Genomic DNA, 15,630 nt, shown 5'->3' on the forward strand with positions numbered 1-15,630 from the left:
GAAAATAGGGGGAAACACCCCCTAAAAGTCATAGAATCTTAACGAAACTCACACCATCAGATTCAGCGTATCAGAGAACCCTACTGTAGAAGTTTTACGTGAACGCATGTCTTAAATATCTTTAATGACGTCACCGTCATAACAAAAATGACGACAACTAACTTCATGACGTCAGTCAACACACAAACATGACGTCACCTGACAGACACATCCACAGACAACTTATTTTTTTTATATATAGATAGTTAATTTATTTTCACAAGTTCTTTCCAGTTGTCTTCATTAATATTGTTATCTTGTATTAATTTTTCGTAAATTTTTTGAAAAAACAAACGTATAGTGTTAAAGATACATATGGTCTTCCGTAAAACGCAAATGAAGCAACCAGTCTCACACTTTTACGGTTAGGCAAGGGGGAAAAGGGAAGTAACTAAACTCCTCTTGTGTATTGCTGTGTAGTTTTTTGTTCGTTTTACGTTTGACTTGAATATTCAATTTAATTGTTACTCGTTTTGAAATTTATTTCCTGATCTGTGTTAGTACCTGCTATCTCTTGTTTGCTACAATCGTTCATTTTAATTTCTGCTCGTTTCAGGTTTCATTTATTAATTGTAATTTTAGTCGCTTTGAGTTTGAATTAATATAGGAATTTATTTCTGCTTTTTTTAATTTAAATATGGTTCTTTTCTTCTTTAAAAAAAATCTTCTTCGGAGTTGTTTTTCATTAATTCCTGTCTGTTTTTGATTGCCAAAGTTTTTTCATGTCTCTGACGTGATAATTAAAACATCTATTTCTAATTTAATAGTTCTAGATGTTGGCTTTGGACTTACTTCTACACCACCTCAAAATTTCATGAAATTTTCGACCACTCCTGGGATATTTCACATACGCACTTCTGACAACTGAGATGACTATTGAGATGCGCACTTCTGACAACTATTGAAATTATCGATAGTTATCAACAGATATACTCTATTGATAACCTGGATCACATGGTGTCTTTTCATCTAGTTTAAACGCTCCTCAGTAATCTCTGAAGGTTCAAGCACGATTCAACATACCCTGAAAGTTTCAACTTAATTCCTCTGTCGCTCCTGAGATATTACTGATTTGTCCTTTTGACTATCAGCATGCACATAGTGTGTTTTGACTTTGTTCAACAGAAAGTTGTCACAAGTAGATGTTGTACCAGTTAAAAACAGTCACAGTCACAGTCACAATTTGTTGCATTTGGAAGTGGTTACTGTTGCAACCAGTCACACTTGCAGCCAAAGTAGTAGAAGTAACCCTTAAAGTTTCAATTTGATACCTTTACTCGTTCCTAAGATATTGCAGATATGCCTTTTTGATCACTTAGATGATGATAGTGTCTTTGATTTAGCTGAACATATCCCTCAATATTCCCCGAAATTTCAACTCAATACCCTTATTCGCTTTGGACGTACTTAGGATCTAACATCCCTCCCCCCCTTTCCCATTGAATAACTAAACACAAACCTTTAAAAAAAGAAGTTTTTCACAGAAAGTCAAGGCCATATTAAATTTTGGATCATCAGAAATATATTCCTATAATAATTGAAAATCAAAACGACAAAACGACACTGATACGTTTTGTAAAACTACTGGATTACTCAGTGACGAAGAAATTAAATCTTTTTTGGATACTTTTTCTAGATAATTTTAATGAGAAACAGACGAAGGCTGGCATGTCTATAAATAAGAAAGGCAATTAAAAGGTAACATTTTTCTAATTATCCGATATGCCTGGAGGATTCGAAATTATAGGACTAGCGTTTGCAAAATTCAAAGGATGTCCAAAATTTCCGGTTCGAATTGTGGATACTGTTTAAAAGAAAAACGGATCACACTACGCTGTTTTCTGTTACGGCACGCATGAGGTATCAAACAGTTCGTGGTAACGAACTGTAGTAAGGAGCGACCCGGCTCAATAGTAACCAAAACTCTAAAAAATGAAATTTCGATACCAATAGCAACATAAAAAAATCGCATTTTAATGCTGATTTTAAATATATAAGCTTCATCAAGTTTAGTCTTACCCATCAACAGTTACGAGCCTGAGAAAATTTGCGTTATTTTAGAAAATAGGGGGAAACACCCCCTAAAGTCATAGAATCTTACCGAAAATCACACCATCAGAATCAGCGTATCAGAGAACCCTACTGTAGAAGTTTCAAGCTCCTATCTACAAAAATGTGGAATTTTGTATTTTTTGCCAGAAGGCAGATCACAGATGCGTGTTTATTTGTTTGTTTTGTTTTGTTTTTTTTTTTTTTTTTCCAGGGTGATCGTATCGACCCAGTTGTCCTAGAATGTTGCGAGAAGGCTCATTCTAACGGAAAAGAAAAGTTCTAGTGCCCTTTTAAGCGACCAAAAACATTGGAGGGCACCTAGGCCCCCTCCAACGCTAATTATTTTTCCAAAGTCATTGGATCAAACTTCTGAGATAGCCTTTTTATTCAGCGTAGTCAAAAAGCCTTATAACTGTGTCTTTGGGGATGTTTCTCTCCCCCACAGTCCCCGTGGGAGGGGCTACAAGTTACAAACTTTGACCAGTGCTTACATATAGTAATGGTTATTGGAAAGTGTACAGGCGTTTTCAGGGGGATTTTTTGGTTGGGGGAGGGTTTGGGAAGAGGAGGATATGCTGGGGGAACTTTCCATCGAGGAATTCGTCATGAGGGAAGAAAATTTCCATGAAGGAAGCGCAGGATTTACTAGCATTATTTTAAAAAAAAACAATGAAAAAATAAATATGAAAAAGTTTGTTTTCAGCTGGAAGTAAGGAGCACCATTAAAACTTAAAACGAACAGAAACTAGATGAGGGGCTCACCTCCTCCTAATACCTCGCTCTTTACGCTAAAGTATTTTTAGTAATTTCAACTATTTTTTGTGCGGTTTTTGTGATTCAGGGGTCATTGTTAATGAATTGGGACAAGATTTAGCTTTAGAGTAAAGAGCAAGGTACTGACGAGGGGGCGAACCCCCTCAAATATGTAATAAAAACACGAGAATACAAAAGTTCTTTACTTAAGCTAATTTATAAGTTACGTATATCTCTTACTAATAAAAAGATTCGTAAAAAATTAAAAGTTCTAGTTGCCTTTTTAATTACCTAAACATCAGAGGGCAACTAGGCTTCCTCCTGCGGAGAGCCAAAATCAAAACGCATTGATTCAAAAACGTTCAGAAATTAAATAAAAAAACAAGTTTTTTTTAACTGAAAGTAAGGAGCGACATTAAAACTTAAAACGAACAGAAATTCTTCGTATATGAAAGGGGCTGCTTCCTCATAAACGCTCCGCTCTTTACGCTAAAGTTTTTTACTGTTTTAAAAAGAAGAGTTGAGAGAAAGAGTCAAACTTTAGCGTAAAGAGTGGGGCGTTTATACTGTTTTAAAAAGAAGAGTTGAGAGAAAGAGTCAAACTTCCGGATATTTATTTAGAAAAGTTAAACTTGGATCGGGCTTCTCTTGCCTCCGTTGTAGACAATGCTCAAAAAGAACTTGAAAATCTGCGAAACGGTTTGAGAAAGGAAATTGAGCAAAGGGTTCGTGACAACTTGAGCACGGTACCTTCTACAGGGCTTGCATCATCAGTTACAGAAGATATCGTATGTAAAATCCATGATTCAATTTTGGTTGAATACTCGGCAAAGTTCAGTGCTTTTGAAAAAATGTTATCTGGGCTCAAAAAGTAAATTGCATCTCTGGAAGACAGAATCGAAGTGGTTGAACTGAAACTTGATGATATGGAACAGAAAAGGATAATGGATATGCTTATTTTTTAGTGATTTAAAGCAAGCATAAGGAGCCAGTGTTGAGATGTCAGTGAAACAAGTTATTGGGGAAAAAATGGGACTACCGGTTATTGCAAATTCGCACATCCTGAGCGTTCGTCGGTTCAAGAATCCATCCAATCCAGTTTCCAACAATTCTAACGTATCTCCCGTGTCTTTCAACCGTTTTCCGCTTGTGATACCATACTTTTTTGTTTCTTTTTCTCATTTATGCTCTTGTTGTTTTTTTCTCTGCTTATACTCTTATCAATTTCTGATTGCACTTAAGTCATGTATGGGTCCCGTGATCGATTGAAAAATTATGAGGAAAATACATTAGTTATTGATGATGAGTTTTCAGATGTTTCGTTTGGTAAGTCGGGATTTAAAGCTGGATTAAAAAAGTACCCTAATTATAGTTCATACGTTGAACTTGAAGATCTTACTAAATGGGATATATGTAATGGAAATTCGTTACTTTTTTGGAACTGCCAAGGATTCCGATCGGCTAAATTCTCTTTGTTGTGGACAATCGAGTTTCTTAAACATTGTTTGTAGGCCTATGTGAAACGATTTTGAGCGATGAGAACCTGAATGTAATGGATTTTTCTGTTCCAGGGTATAGGGTTGAATATAAAGGTCGCTCTTTTATGCAGAGAGGAGGACTAGCCGCTTTAATAAGGAGTGATGTAGATTATGATGTAAGACATGAATTTTCACTCTGGCTTGAAGGTAAACTCAAAACATTGTTTATTGAAATGAGGTCGTCATGGTCAGAAAAGCTACTGTTTGGAATAATGTATAAAGTACCATCATTTTCGAAGAAAGATTTTTTTGATGTATTTTAAAGTCTTCTGTCACAAGTTGCAAAAGAAAAGAAAAAGGTAGTGTTCATGGGAGATTTCAATATTGATCTATTAAATCCGATTGATCGTGTTGATTTCCTTAATACAATGTTGTCTTATTTCGTCTTATTTGTACCCTTTAGTAACAATTCTAACGAGAATAACGCATTCTTCGGCAACTTTAATAGATAATATATTTGTTGATGGGCAGTTATTGAATGGTTGTATGGCCGATGTAATTGTTAATGATGGATCAGACCACATTATGTTGATGAGTAAAATTGATAGTTTAAAGGGGAGACCACCAAAAGATGAGATTAAACATCGAGATTTATCAGAAAATAGTTTGAAAAATCTAGCTGTAAACTTGGGACATGTTGATTTTTCGGAAGTTTTCAAATGGAAATGTGCAGAAAACGCTTATAATTTGTTTATGGATATATTTTTAGCTGAGTTTGATAAATGTTGCCCCTTAATGAAAGTTGAAAAGAAAAGAAAAATAACCTTCGGAAAGTATGGATGACGACTGGTATCCTTGTTTCTGTAAAAATGAAGAATAGACTGTATAAAGATTATTTAAAAGACCCCACGAATGAGAAACTCCTGATTTTCAAAGAGTATAGAAATCGGCTGAATAAAATTAAACGGTACGCTGAAAGAGCTTATTACGAAGAAGGGTTTGAACAGATAAATGGAAGCATGAAGCGGACTTGGATTAAAATCAATGAGTCACTGGGGCATAAAAAGGAAAAGGACCAGATTAATATGATGAATTTCAGTGAAAAAATTGTTAATGATCCTAAGGAAATTGCGGAAAATTTATACAAGTATTTTTCAGAGGAAGGTTCTAAGCTGTGCCATGAAGCAGTTAAAAGATCAAAAACTCCACCAGTCCCTAAACTTAAACCTCGTCATGTTACTTCTTAATTCCTTTTTACAAATTGTGATGAAAATGAAACAAATGAAGTATTATGAGAATGAAATCACAATCCTGTGGAGTAGATGAAGTACCGTTAAAAGTTGTTAAAGCAACAAAAACAGTTGTTATTCCTATTCTGACTCATCTGATTAATTTATAACTTGAAGAGGGAACTTTTCCAGAAAGACTTAAAATAGCCCGAGTGCTACCCCTTCACAAAGGGAAGTTAAAAAATGACCCAAGTGACTAACGACACATTTCTATTTTACCCTCTTTTCGAAGATTTATGAGAAAGTTTAGACATTAAAAAGGCATTTGACACTGCTGATCATGATAAATTACTCCAGATTCTTGAATCATTTCGTGTATGTAATGTGGCTTTAAAATGGTTCCGTTGGTATCTTATTAATAGACCTCAAGTTTTACAAAATGCAAATGCAACATCAGAGTGCCATCTTTTACAGTATGGAGTGCCACAAGGTTCAATAATGGGACCACTGCTTTTTCTCATTTATACTGACTATTTAAAATATTATTTTACTGAAGCTAATATCATAATATTTGCAGATGACACACTTCTTTTTGTTGCATGTGAAAATCTACCTTCTTTATTTAAAAAAATGGAAATTGCTCTGACTGAATTTATATCGTGGGCTGATTCACAGTATTTGACACTAAATTATGGTAAAACAAATTATATTTTCTTTTCTAGAATCGGATCAGTCTAAACAGGCCTCAATTTAATTGTAAAAAATAATATTATAAATAGGGTAAAAACCTGTAGATATCTTGGATTTATTATTGATGAGAATATTTCGTCGAATGAACATGCTAAATTGATTGGTAACAAGCTTTCAAGGTCCCTTGGAGTTATCCACAGTCTCAAATTCTGTTTCCCTAAAAAAATCCTGAAAATGATTTATCATTCTATTTTTCATCCCCATTTGTCTTATGGATGCTCTATATGGGCAAGCAACTTCATCTCATGTTATAAGAGAATCCAAATCATCCAAAATAAGGCCATTGAAATTATATCACCTCTTCAGCATTCAAATAACATTAACCTCCATTTCAAACTTAGTAAAATATTTGATTTATCAAAGATTAGGGATTTTCAGATTGCAACTTTTTGTTTTAAATATTTTAACAACCTCCTTCCATCGTCATTGGAAAATTTATTCAATTTAAATCAAAATTTACATACTTATGAAACGCGAAATTCATGTGACATTGTCAACGAGACACTATCAACAAAAAGAGCTTCTTTTTTAATTAGATTTCTTGCACCAGATATCTGGAATTCAATCCCCTTGGAAATCCGGAACTCAAATAACCTTATTACCTTCAAGCGAGCAGTGAAGGGTCGTTACAGAAATACTGTTTAGATTTGAATATTGTGTGGTCCTCCTCTTTTCGGTCTTTTTTTTTTCTTTTCTTTTTATTTTCTCTTCGTAACCCCCTTATTTTTTCTCTTTTTTGATAAATCCAGTTGATTCGTTGTTTCTGTTAGTGGATTCTTTAATTATTCTTTAGTTAAGTTTCTACCCTAGTCAAGAACTTTTGTGCTTTCCTGGCAGATTATGTACATGTAATTATGTGTTTTTGTTTAAATATATATGATTGAATTGAAAAATTGAAAATTGAAATACTATTATAAATGGGTTGAGTAAAATATTTTGTCAGATCATTTTTAATTAAATTTGAGTATAAAAACCTAGCAAATAATCCCCCAAGTCTCTATTTAAAGAAATATTATTATTTATTTTGACACTAATTTTGATTGATTCCCGAACCACCTGTTCTATCCCCAAATCATTACTAACGAGAGAAAACTTTTTCAAAAAGTATTGTGTGGAGGGATTGTTAAATATATGGCAGGTTAAAGAAGAATCAAAGGAGTTACTAGAACTATTGGAAATTAATGTTTTGTCTATGTCTTCTTTATGGGTCTAGCTGGAATTTATATCTTTATCGGAGCTTAAGAAATTTGTGATCTTCAAATTAGTTGGGAAAACTACATGCAGATTATTTTTCATGCAAACATCTTTTATTTTGTTATGATTTTTGGCTTGTACAAAAGATAAATGGTATTTTAGGGATTATCAGGCGCCTCACATTTTGACATATCTTCGATTTTACGAGAATGTATGTTTAGTCTACGGTTAATTACATTATTGACAAAAGGAATGGGTATTCATTACCAAAAAGATTATCTCTGATAATATTTATTTCTGCCATTATACACGAATCGGAGCAAATGTTCAGGGTACGATCGATGAGAAAAATTACAACTGCTCAGACAGTAAAATCCAGTTTATCACTAATACGAATAATTAACACATCTAAAAACGGTAATTTATGTTCAGTTTCAATTTCTAGGGTAAACTGCAAATTTCTGCCATAAGTGTTAAGACGATCTAAGAAACCCGAAATTCAATTTCCCCATAATTCCAAAGTGAAATTACGTCATAAATGTAGCGACCCCAATAGACGTGTTTTAAAAAATAAGAATATCTTAAACCCCCCTAAAGAAATAATATGTCTTTGTCGTTTTTGTCCTCAATAATATGGACTAAGGTTTTAAATTGTAGTATATGAGTGAATCGTGCTTCTTTCCGGGTATTTAAACGTAATTTATATCTTAATACATTTTCATTTAATTAATTTTTTTAATTTAATTTCATTTTCATTTCTGAAAATGATAAAATTTTCATTTCTGCAGGATTCTAAAAAGGTTTGTTGTTTGATAATATTAGCACGTGTTTTACCTAAACTAATAAAATAAAAGATATTATAATTGGAATAAAATTCTAACTTTAGCGTAAAGAGCAAGGTATTGACAAGGGGGCGAACCCCCTCATATACGTAATAAATTCTGTTCGTTATAAGTTTTAATGTTGCTCCTTACTTTCAATTGAAAAAACTTGTTTTCATTATTTAATTACACTTTAGCCAAGAGCACTTTTCTAATGCTTACCTGTGAAACAGGAAGAGATACATGTGTGCCGAATAATTTTTTCTCTGTACGGGCAATAATCAGCTTACAGGTTGCAGATACAGAGGAACCAATTGGAAGGCCTGGGCAAGTTACTTCCCTTACAGATTTTTCTGTATCATCGAGATATACCACATCAGGGGCAAGATCTGCCAGAAACTTAAAAATTAAAACTTGCGACTTCATGGCATTCAAAACAAACCAAGACTGTCATGATTATTGTCTATAACAGGAAAACCATTCTCAAGAATAGCATATGAGTGATTTAAATCCAGCCGGTCATCTGCATAGCCCAAAATAGAACATCAGTAGGCTACCCTTTAAAATACAAGAAGTCGGGTTTCCCAATTGAGCACTGCATTATTATAAAGGGTCGGAGAGGTGATAGCTCGTTGCTTATTTCCAAGACTAAATTAATTTCACGAGAACTGACTGAATCACCGATCTTTAACCGGACTTAATTATTGTTATACTTAGAAAACAATGTCACATTTATATCAGGAGAAACCCCTCAATTAAGCAGCTCCCACATCGCATGAGAATGAATTAATGACCCACAAGCATTACTCACATCAAGAGAAGCAATTTCCAAAAACTCGTAGGTTTTTCAAGAACCTTTCAAAATTTTAGACAGCAATTTAAGTGCCTGGAAACAAGCCAAATCTTTCCGATATCTGAATTGGAAAGAGGGCATTTTACAAACATAAACAATAGTCTCAATAACCAATAGCTCAATACCTTCCACAGTAAACTCATTGTTGATTTGTGCAATTTACACTAGGCTTACCTTTTGTTAAAAAAGGTTTAATCACTCCCGTTCAAAAGTTATATGACACGACACCAACACTAAAAATCAGCTGATAAGACAAAAAAGATGTACATACACTAATTCACTACCTTACTGTAAACACCGATAATGGCCGCTTATATAAAAACACAATACTTACTCTAGATCCTATGGGGGATTTGCCTTCTCTGGAAGTATAGTTATTTGACTTTTTGACCATTTTGAAGAAGATGGATATTCCAAAATTTTAATCAGAAGGGTTTGAGATAATTGAACCTAAGAAGGGTAAGGGAGGGATATTGGAGGCCTTTCAGTCATTTTTCGAATTCCCCCTCTACATACCCTGAAATTTTAAACATTATACTGTCAGCCGTTCTCGAGATATTGCAGGTACGTCTTTTTAAAAACTGGAGGCACATAGTATCTTTTGATTTAATTAAACATGCCTCTTGAAATTCCTCAAAGTTTCACCTTCATGCACATCGCCTTTTGGAACACACACGTAATTAATCATTCCCCCTTTTCCTAGCGATAGATCCTGTAATTAAAAACGTTATATTGTATAACTTACAATGTTTGGCCTGGGGCTTTGGGGGGCATTGAATTCCCTAAGGCATTATTGCTAGACCTTTTGCCTATTTTCAGCAAAACAACTTTTAAAGATTTTGGTCAGTGTTGAGGGGAGGGGTCAATCAAAAAGATCAGGATGGCTCGTAGTCCTCCAATCACATTTCAACGTCCCCCTCAACATACACTATAAATTTCAACTTAATACCCTCAGCCGTTCTTTACATGCTTATACTCTCTTTTGACAGCTAGCATGCATATACTAGGCTATGTTTCGATTTTGTTCTGCATTCCTCTTCAAAGCTATGGAGTTTTATGCCATCTCCTTAGGCTTAGTTATCAGACCTTTAGACTCGTCCTGAAAAAGACGGCTATTTCAAAGTTTTCAAGTTCAAGTTCTATTTATTTTCATAAAATAACAATAACAAAAATAATATCCCAAAGGGCTCAATGACCCATAATTTGGGAAACGGCATACAATAAATAAAGAATCATAAAACTTGTCGTAAACATACTAACCAACATCTAAATATAAATATATATGTATGTATTTTTGATGGAATGTTTTGATGAGAGGACACTTAAAGAGGGCACGGAAACCGAAACGTCTCCAGGAACGGCCAGAAAGCATACGCTGAGAACATAGCAGCTGAGGCAGAAAGAGTAGCCAGTCGGGTGATATTAAAACCGTCTATATGCTTACAAAGAAGCTTTCCGGTGGGCAAACAAGCCCTTGCCCTTCATAGAGGATAAAAATGGGCAGCTGTTTACCCATCAGGTAGATATCCAGAACCGTTGAAGTGAATATTTCTCGGATGTTCTGAACCAGCCGATACCCCATGAGCCACTGTTGGTCCCTGATGTGCCCCTATTTAACTTGGATATCTATTCGAGCCCTGTCCTCTTTCAGGAAGTAAAATATCCCTGAAGTCGAAAAGAAATGGGAAAGCAGCTGGATGTGATGGAGTCCCTCCGGAGCTGTTGAAATACGGGAAAAAGCTCTCGCTGGCCCACTATTTCAGCTGCTTGGTAAGGTATGGGACGACGAGCCTGTCCCTCCTGACTGCATTAAAGGCATTATCGTGAAACTCTTCAAGAAAGTTCGAAAGACATCATGCGATAACTGGAGAGGTATTACACTCCTGACAGTCGGATGTAAAGTTCTATTTCAGATTATACTTAGTAGAATTAAGACTCAAGTGGATCTAATTTTAAGGGATGAGCAATATGGTTTCCGCCCAAATCGTTCTTGCAAATCGTTTAGTGTTTATAGACTTTTTGAAAGCATTTGACTCTGTGCACCGAGAGGCAATGTGGAAAATTCTCCTAGAGTATGGAATGCCTCCGAAAGTTATGAATATGAAATAAAGCCCTGTACGCTGCACAGGTTTAGGCAGTCAGACCGAGAAAGGGTTGTCAGATTGGTTCCTTGTCGAGGTAGATGTACGTTATGAATGTTTAGTATCTCCAATATTTTTCGCAATGCTTACAAATTTTGTGCTTCGAGCTTGCCACCTTAGATGAGGCATAAAACCGAGTGTCAAATACACAACTGTAATTTCGCTGACGATATCACTCTCCTGACTCACCGCAAAGAGGACATTCAACATAATCTGAATGAATTAGCAGTGAAATCTTCGCCTATGGGCCAGAAGATTAATGTGATAAATGAATAGTATGCCTAACGCAGTTTTGGCAACCATTGCAGCTGGGATTTGATACAAACGCACTGATATAGAAGAGGTCAGAGAATTTAAGTGCCTCGGTAGTACAATTACCCAAGATGTGAATTGTGATAGGGAAGTCTTTCTACGCATAGCGCATGCCGGTGGAGCATTTTCTCGGCTGAAGAATATTTTGAAATGTAGATACTACTCTCAAAAGTGGAAAATACGATTGTTTAGGAGTAATGTGCTCTCTGTACTTTTATGTGGATGCGAATCCTGGAGCCTTTCAAAGAATGGTGAGAGAAGAATACTTGGCTTCAAGGATAATCGTGTGCGTAGAATCCTCGCGGCGCATCGGACCGATAGAGTAATGAATGCCCAGATAAAGGTTCACACAGAACAACCACTGGTGATCGACGAGATCAGAATGATAAGATGGAAGTATAGGAGGCAAATGACCCACATGAGTGAAGGACGCATCCTGCTCGATTTATGCTGTTGGACCCCACCCAGCATTCCAAGGACTGGAAGACAACGCAGCACACTTGGTTGATCCCTGGAAAAAGAGGCGAGGAGTCTCCAAATCACTCTGAACGAACTTTGGTCTTTGGCACAAGATCAGTCAAGCTGGGGGTCAACCATCCCTGCCCTATGCACTCCCAGACGTAGGAGAATCTAAGCTAAACAGAACGTAAACTGGTAGCTTTTCAACCACTTCAAAATATCCACCTAAACATGTCCTGAAAGTTTCAACTTAATACCTTCAGTTGTTTCTAAGATAGTACAGATCCCCCTTTTTTGACAAACTGGATGCACACAGTTCCTTTTCATTTAGTTTAAGATACCCCTCAACATTCTCCAAAGTTTCACCCTAATAAACATGGCCTTTTCGGATACAACCAGAGTCAAAACTGCCCCCTAACTCTATTGATATATCCTGCAAAAAAACTGATATGTTAACAATTAGCAACTTGAATAACTTACAGTCCTTACACCCTGGAGCTGGGGTCTTACAACCCTGGAGTCATAGTTGTTTGACCTTTGTACTATTTTGACTAAAATGGGTATTTCAAGATTTTGGTTTGGAGAAAAAAGGTGGGGGATTTTACCTTCCGATCACTTTTAAATCTTAAAAGGGGCACTGGAACTTTCGATTTCCAATTGAATGAGCCCCGTCCAATATTTATGCGACCACTCTTTCCATAAGAACCTTATATCTTAACAATTTGCAACTTGCATAACGCAGCCATCGCCCCGAGGGCTGGGGAGGGGTGTCAACCCCGGAGCCATGGTTTTTTTACCTCTGGAATATTTTGAGCGAAATGGCTATCTCAAAACTTTGATTGGCTATGTTTGGGGGAAAAGAGCTTGGGGGCTGACTGCCCTCCATTGACTTTTGACTCTCAAAAAGTACACCAGAAAATTTTAATATGCAATGGAATGAGCCCCCTTCAGAGTTTATACAACCACCTCATCCATACGAAGTACCTCTGGAAAATAGCAATAATTATACATTGAAGCCTTATGGCTCTATTAAAACTCTATTTTTTAGGGATCCGGTTACTCTGAGTACGAGCATTAGCCCTTACAGTTCGTTACAATGTCGATATAGATAATTAGCACCAATAAGCGACACAGAAACCTTGGCGTTAGCTTCTATTTGAAAAAATGAAAAAAAGCTTTAAAATACGGTAATAACTATAAAAAAGAAAAAAGAGTAAAACTGAATAAAGCTCGTCTGATATCATTGGAATTATAAACGGAAGACTAAGTTGTAGAATGTAAAATGTTAGAATGTGTAAAGTATAGAATGTGTAAAAGTGTAGAATGTATTGTAGCATAAAAAAAGTGTGGAACTCGTTACTCTGGTTTAAATTAGCAGCTTCAAGTTACTCGAAGTAACTAAATATACGATATGATCATCGAAGTTTAGTAACTAAGTATAAAATGAAATATTAGGGACCTTAGCTTATTAGTCTTCAGATGTTGTTACAACACAGTATTCTCTTGGGTTGGCGCGACATCATCTAATCTTTGACTAACTTTGCCGAATTCAAACAAACTTTACACTGATATTTACATACAACATGCGCGCATAGCAAAGAATATCTCCGAAAATTTTCCCAAAATGACAAAGTTCCTTTAGTTCTGTTTTAAGCCAGTGCGAAATAACTTTGAAAGTGAACTTATGTGTCTTCCTTTTGGATACAGAATTTTTCCGTCTTGGATAGTATGTTTGTGTCTTTTTGCTGGATTTTCCAAGGGTCTTGAATTTCTTCCTACCCCCCTTCAGTTCAAACAATGTAAGTCCACATACACTATTGCACTTCTGCTAAGTCCAAGCTTCATTTTCAGTTTCGTTTAATCAACAACAGCATAGAGGATCTTAATCAGGGGGGAAAAATACATCAAATTACAGATGCGAATGTTTCAGATTTAGTTAATAGCAAATCTTCTGCTTCGTCTGTTGCATTTTGTCTACGATCTATGGGAGTTTGAGGGTCACTAACCCAGTTTGACGATTTTAATAACAAATTATTTTTGTCAATTTGGTTCAAATAAGTTTGAACGTACCCATCTTCCTAATGCCCACATAGTAATTCTGTTGCTTGAAAGATTTTGTTACTGAGTACAGATATTATATTCAAGATTTAATCTTTTATAGAGTTTCAACTTCTTTTGACACGGTTCACTCCTTACTTACAGCATTGTTTGATCTGAAGTTGTTTCAAATGTTAAAGATGCTACCACTCCTTCCTTAAAATCGGTTTTGTAAGTTCAAGTTTAATGTAATTTAATTGTATATCAATGCTTCAGGAGTGATAGATATTAGTTTTATTTTCCTTTGAGTCAGGGTTTAAGTCACACGGTGTCAGAGGAATTCCTTAACTCGACTCGGATTGTTTTTACACCAAGTCAGGAATTAGTGTATTTTTGCACCGGGTCATTCCATAAACAAGACTTTGCTCGTTGTAACACTTAATCAGTACGAACTTAATTCTTAGATTATTTTTCTGCACCGATATGGTCTAAGGCTTGAAACTTAGGGATTTTAATTAAGTTAGAGTTTGGCCGTTGCTGCCCTATCTCGGAACTTAGCTGTTTTATCACTGTGTCATGACTGAACTATCACTTTAACTGAGTCTGTCCACTGCTTAGACTTAGCCTGTCCACATCAAGTCTGTCCACTACTTCAGTTCAGCTTGTATTTACGCTGAGTTAGAGTTTAGCTTGTTTTACAATAAATCAACATAATAACCCGTCCTGGACCATGTCAGGACTTAGCTCAGGACAATTTTTTCCATCAATTTAGGACCTAATTGGTTTTGTACTGAGTAAATCAGCGCCTTGTTCTTAGATCGATAAAGCAGTTAGTTGGAGAAAGTTAAGTTTTGCAGGTGTTTGCACTTGGTTCATTCTTACTGCGAGCAAGTACTTAGCTTGATCAAAACCGAGCCAGTCTGTAGCTTTGATCTAGCTGGGTTTCTGCATCTTTTAGAAAACAGCATGTTTTGAGGTTGGGTATTGGCTTCAGTTATGTTTGCACCAAGTCAAGACTTCATTTGTTTTTCCGTCAATTCAGTCTGCAGCTTGGATTTAGCATTTTGTCTCGCTGATTCACGACAATTGTATTAGCTTCCCCTGAGTCTGAACTCGACTCATTTTTGTACCGAATCCGTGTATGGAAAAAATTTAGCTCAATTTTTCGCTCTGATTTATTTCTTTTGCATGATTCCGATTTGAACAAGGTGAAACCTCTTTGCCTGCCTGATGTCTCTCTTAAGTCACATATATTTAAATTTCTGAGAAGACTCTAGTTTAAATAAAGTGTAACTAGTTTAGTAAGCTTAGACCGTTGACAACTTAGTACTCAAGTTCAACTTGGCTCTTGTTTCCGCCAAGTCGAAAATCAACTCGTTTTTACACTGATTCAGCCCTTAGATCGTATTTAATAAAAATCTGCCCAAGCTTGTGCTTTGTTTAGTTTTGCGCTGGTTCAAGTGTTAGGTCGTTTTGCACCCTGTTACTGAAATACCACATTTTGAACCTATT

The 15,630-nt window shown here is 35.8% G+C and overlaps 1 protein-coding gene across 2 annotated transcripts in view; it reads left to right on the plus strand.

Moving 5' to 3' along the window:
* The first annotated feature begins 13,728 nt into the window (after window positions 1-13,728).
* Window positions 13,729-15,630, plus strand: part of LOC136033575 (hemicentin-2-like) — a 172,518-nt gene continuing 170,616 nt past the window's right edge. Inside the window, exon 1 of one of the 2 annotated variants that reach the window (XM_065714334.1) lies at window positions 13,729-13,807. In XM_065714334.1, coding sequence (XP_065570406.1) covers window position 13,807 — 1 coding nt within the window. In that variant the 5' untranslated portion in view covers window positions 13,729-13,806. Of the gene's footprint in view, window positions 13,881-15,630 lie in introns of both variants that reach the window. The other variant, XM_065714333.1, reaches the window with a different exon arrangement.

The sequence above is a fragment of the Artemia franciscana genome, chromosome 12 (assembly GCF_032884065.1).
Source record: "Artemia franciscana chromosome 12, ASM3288406v1, whole genome shotgun sequence".
In the NCBI taxonomy this organism is placed as follows: domain Eukaryota; kingdom Metazoa; phylum Arthropoda; class Branchiopoda; order Anostraca; family Artemiidae; genus Artemia; species Artemia franciscana.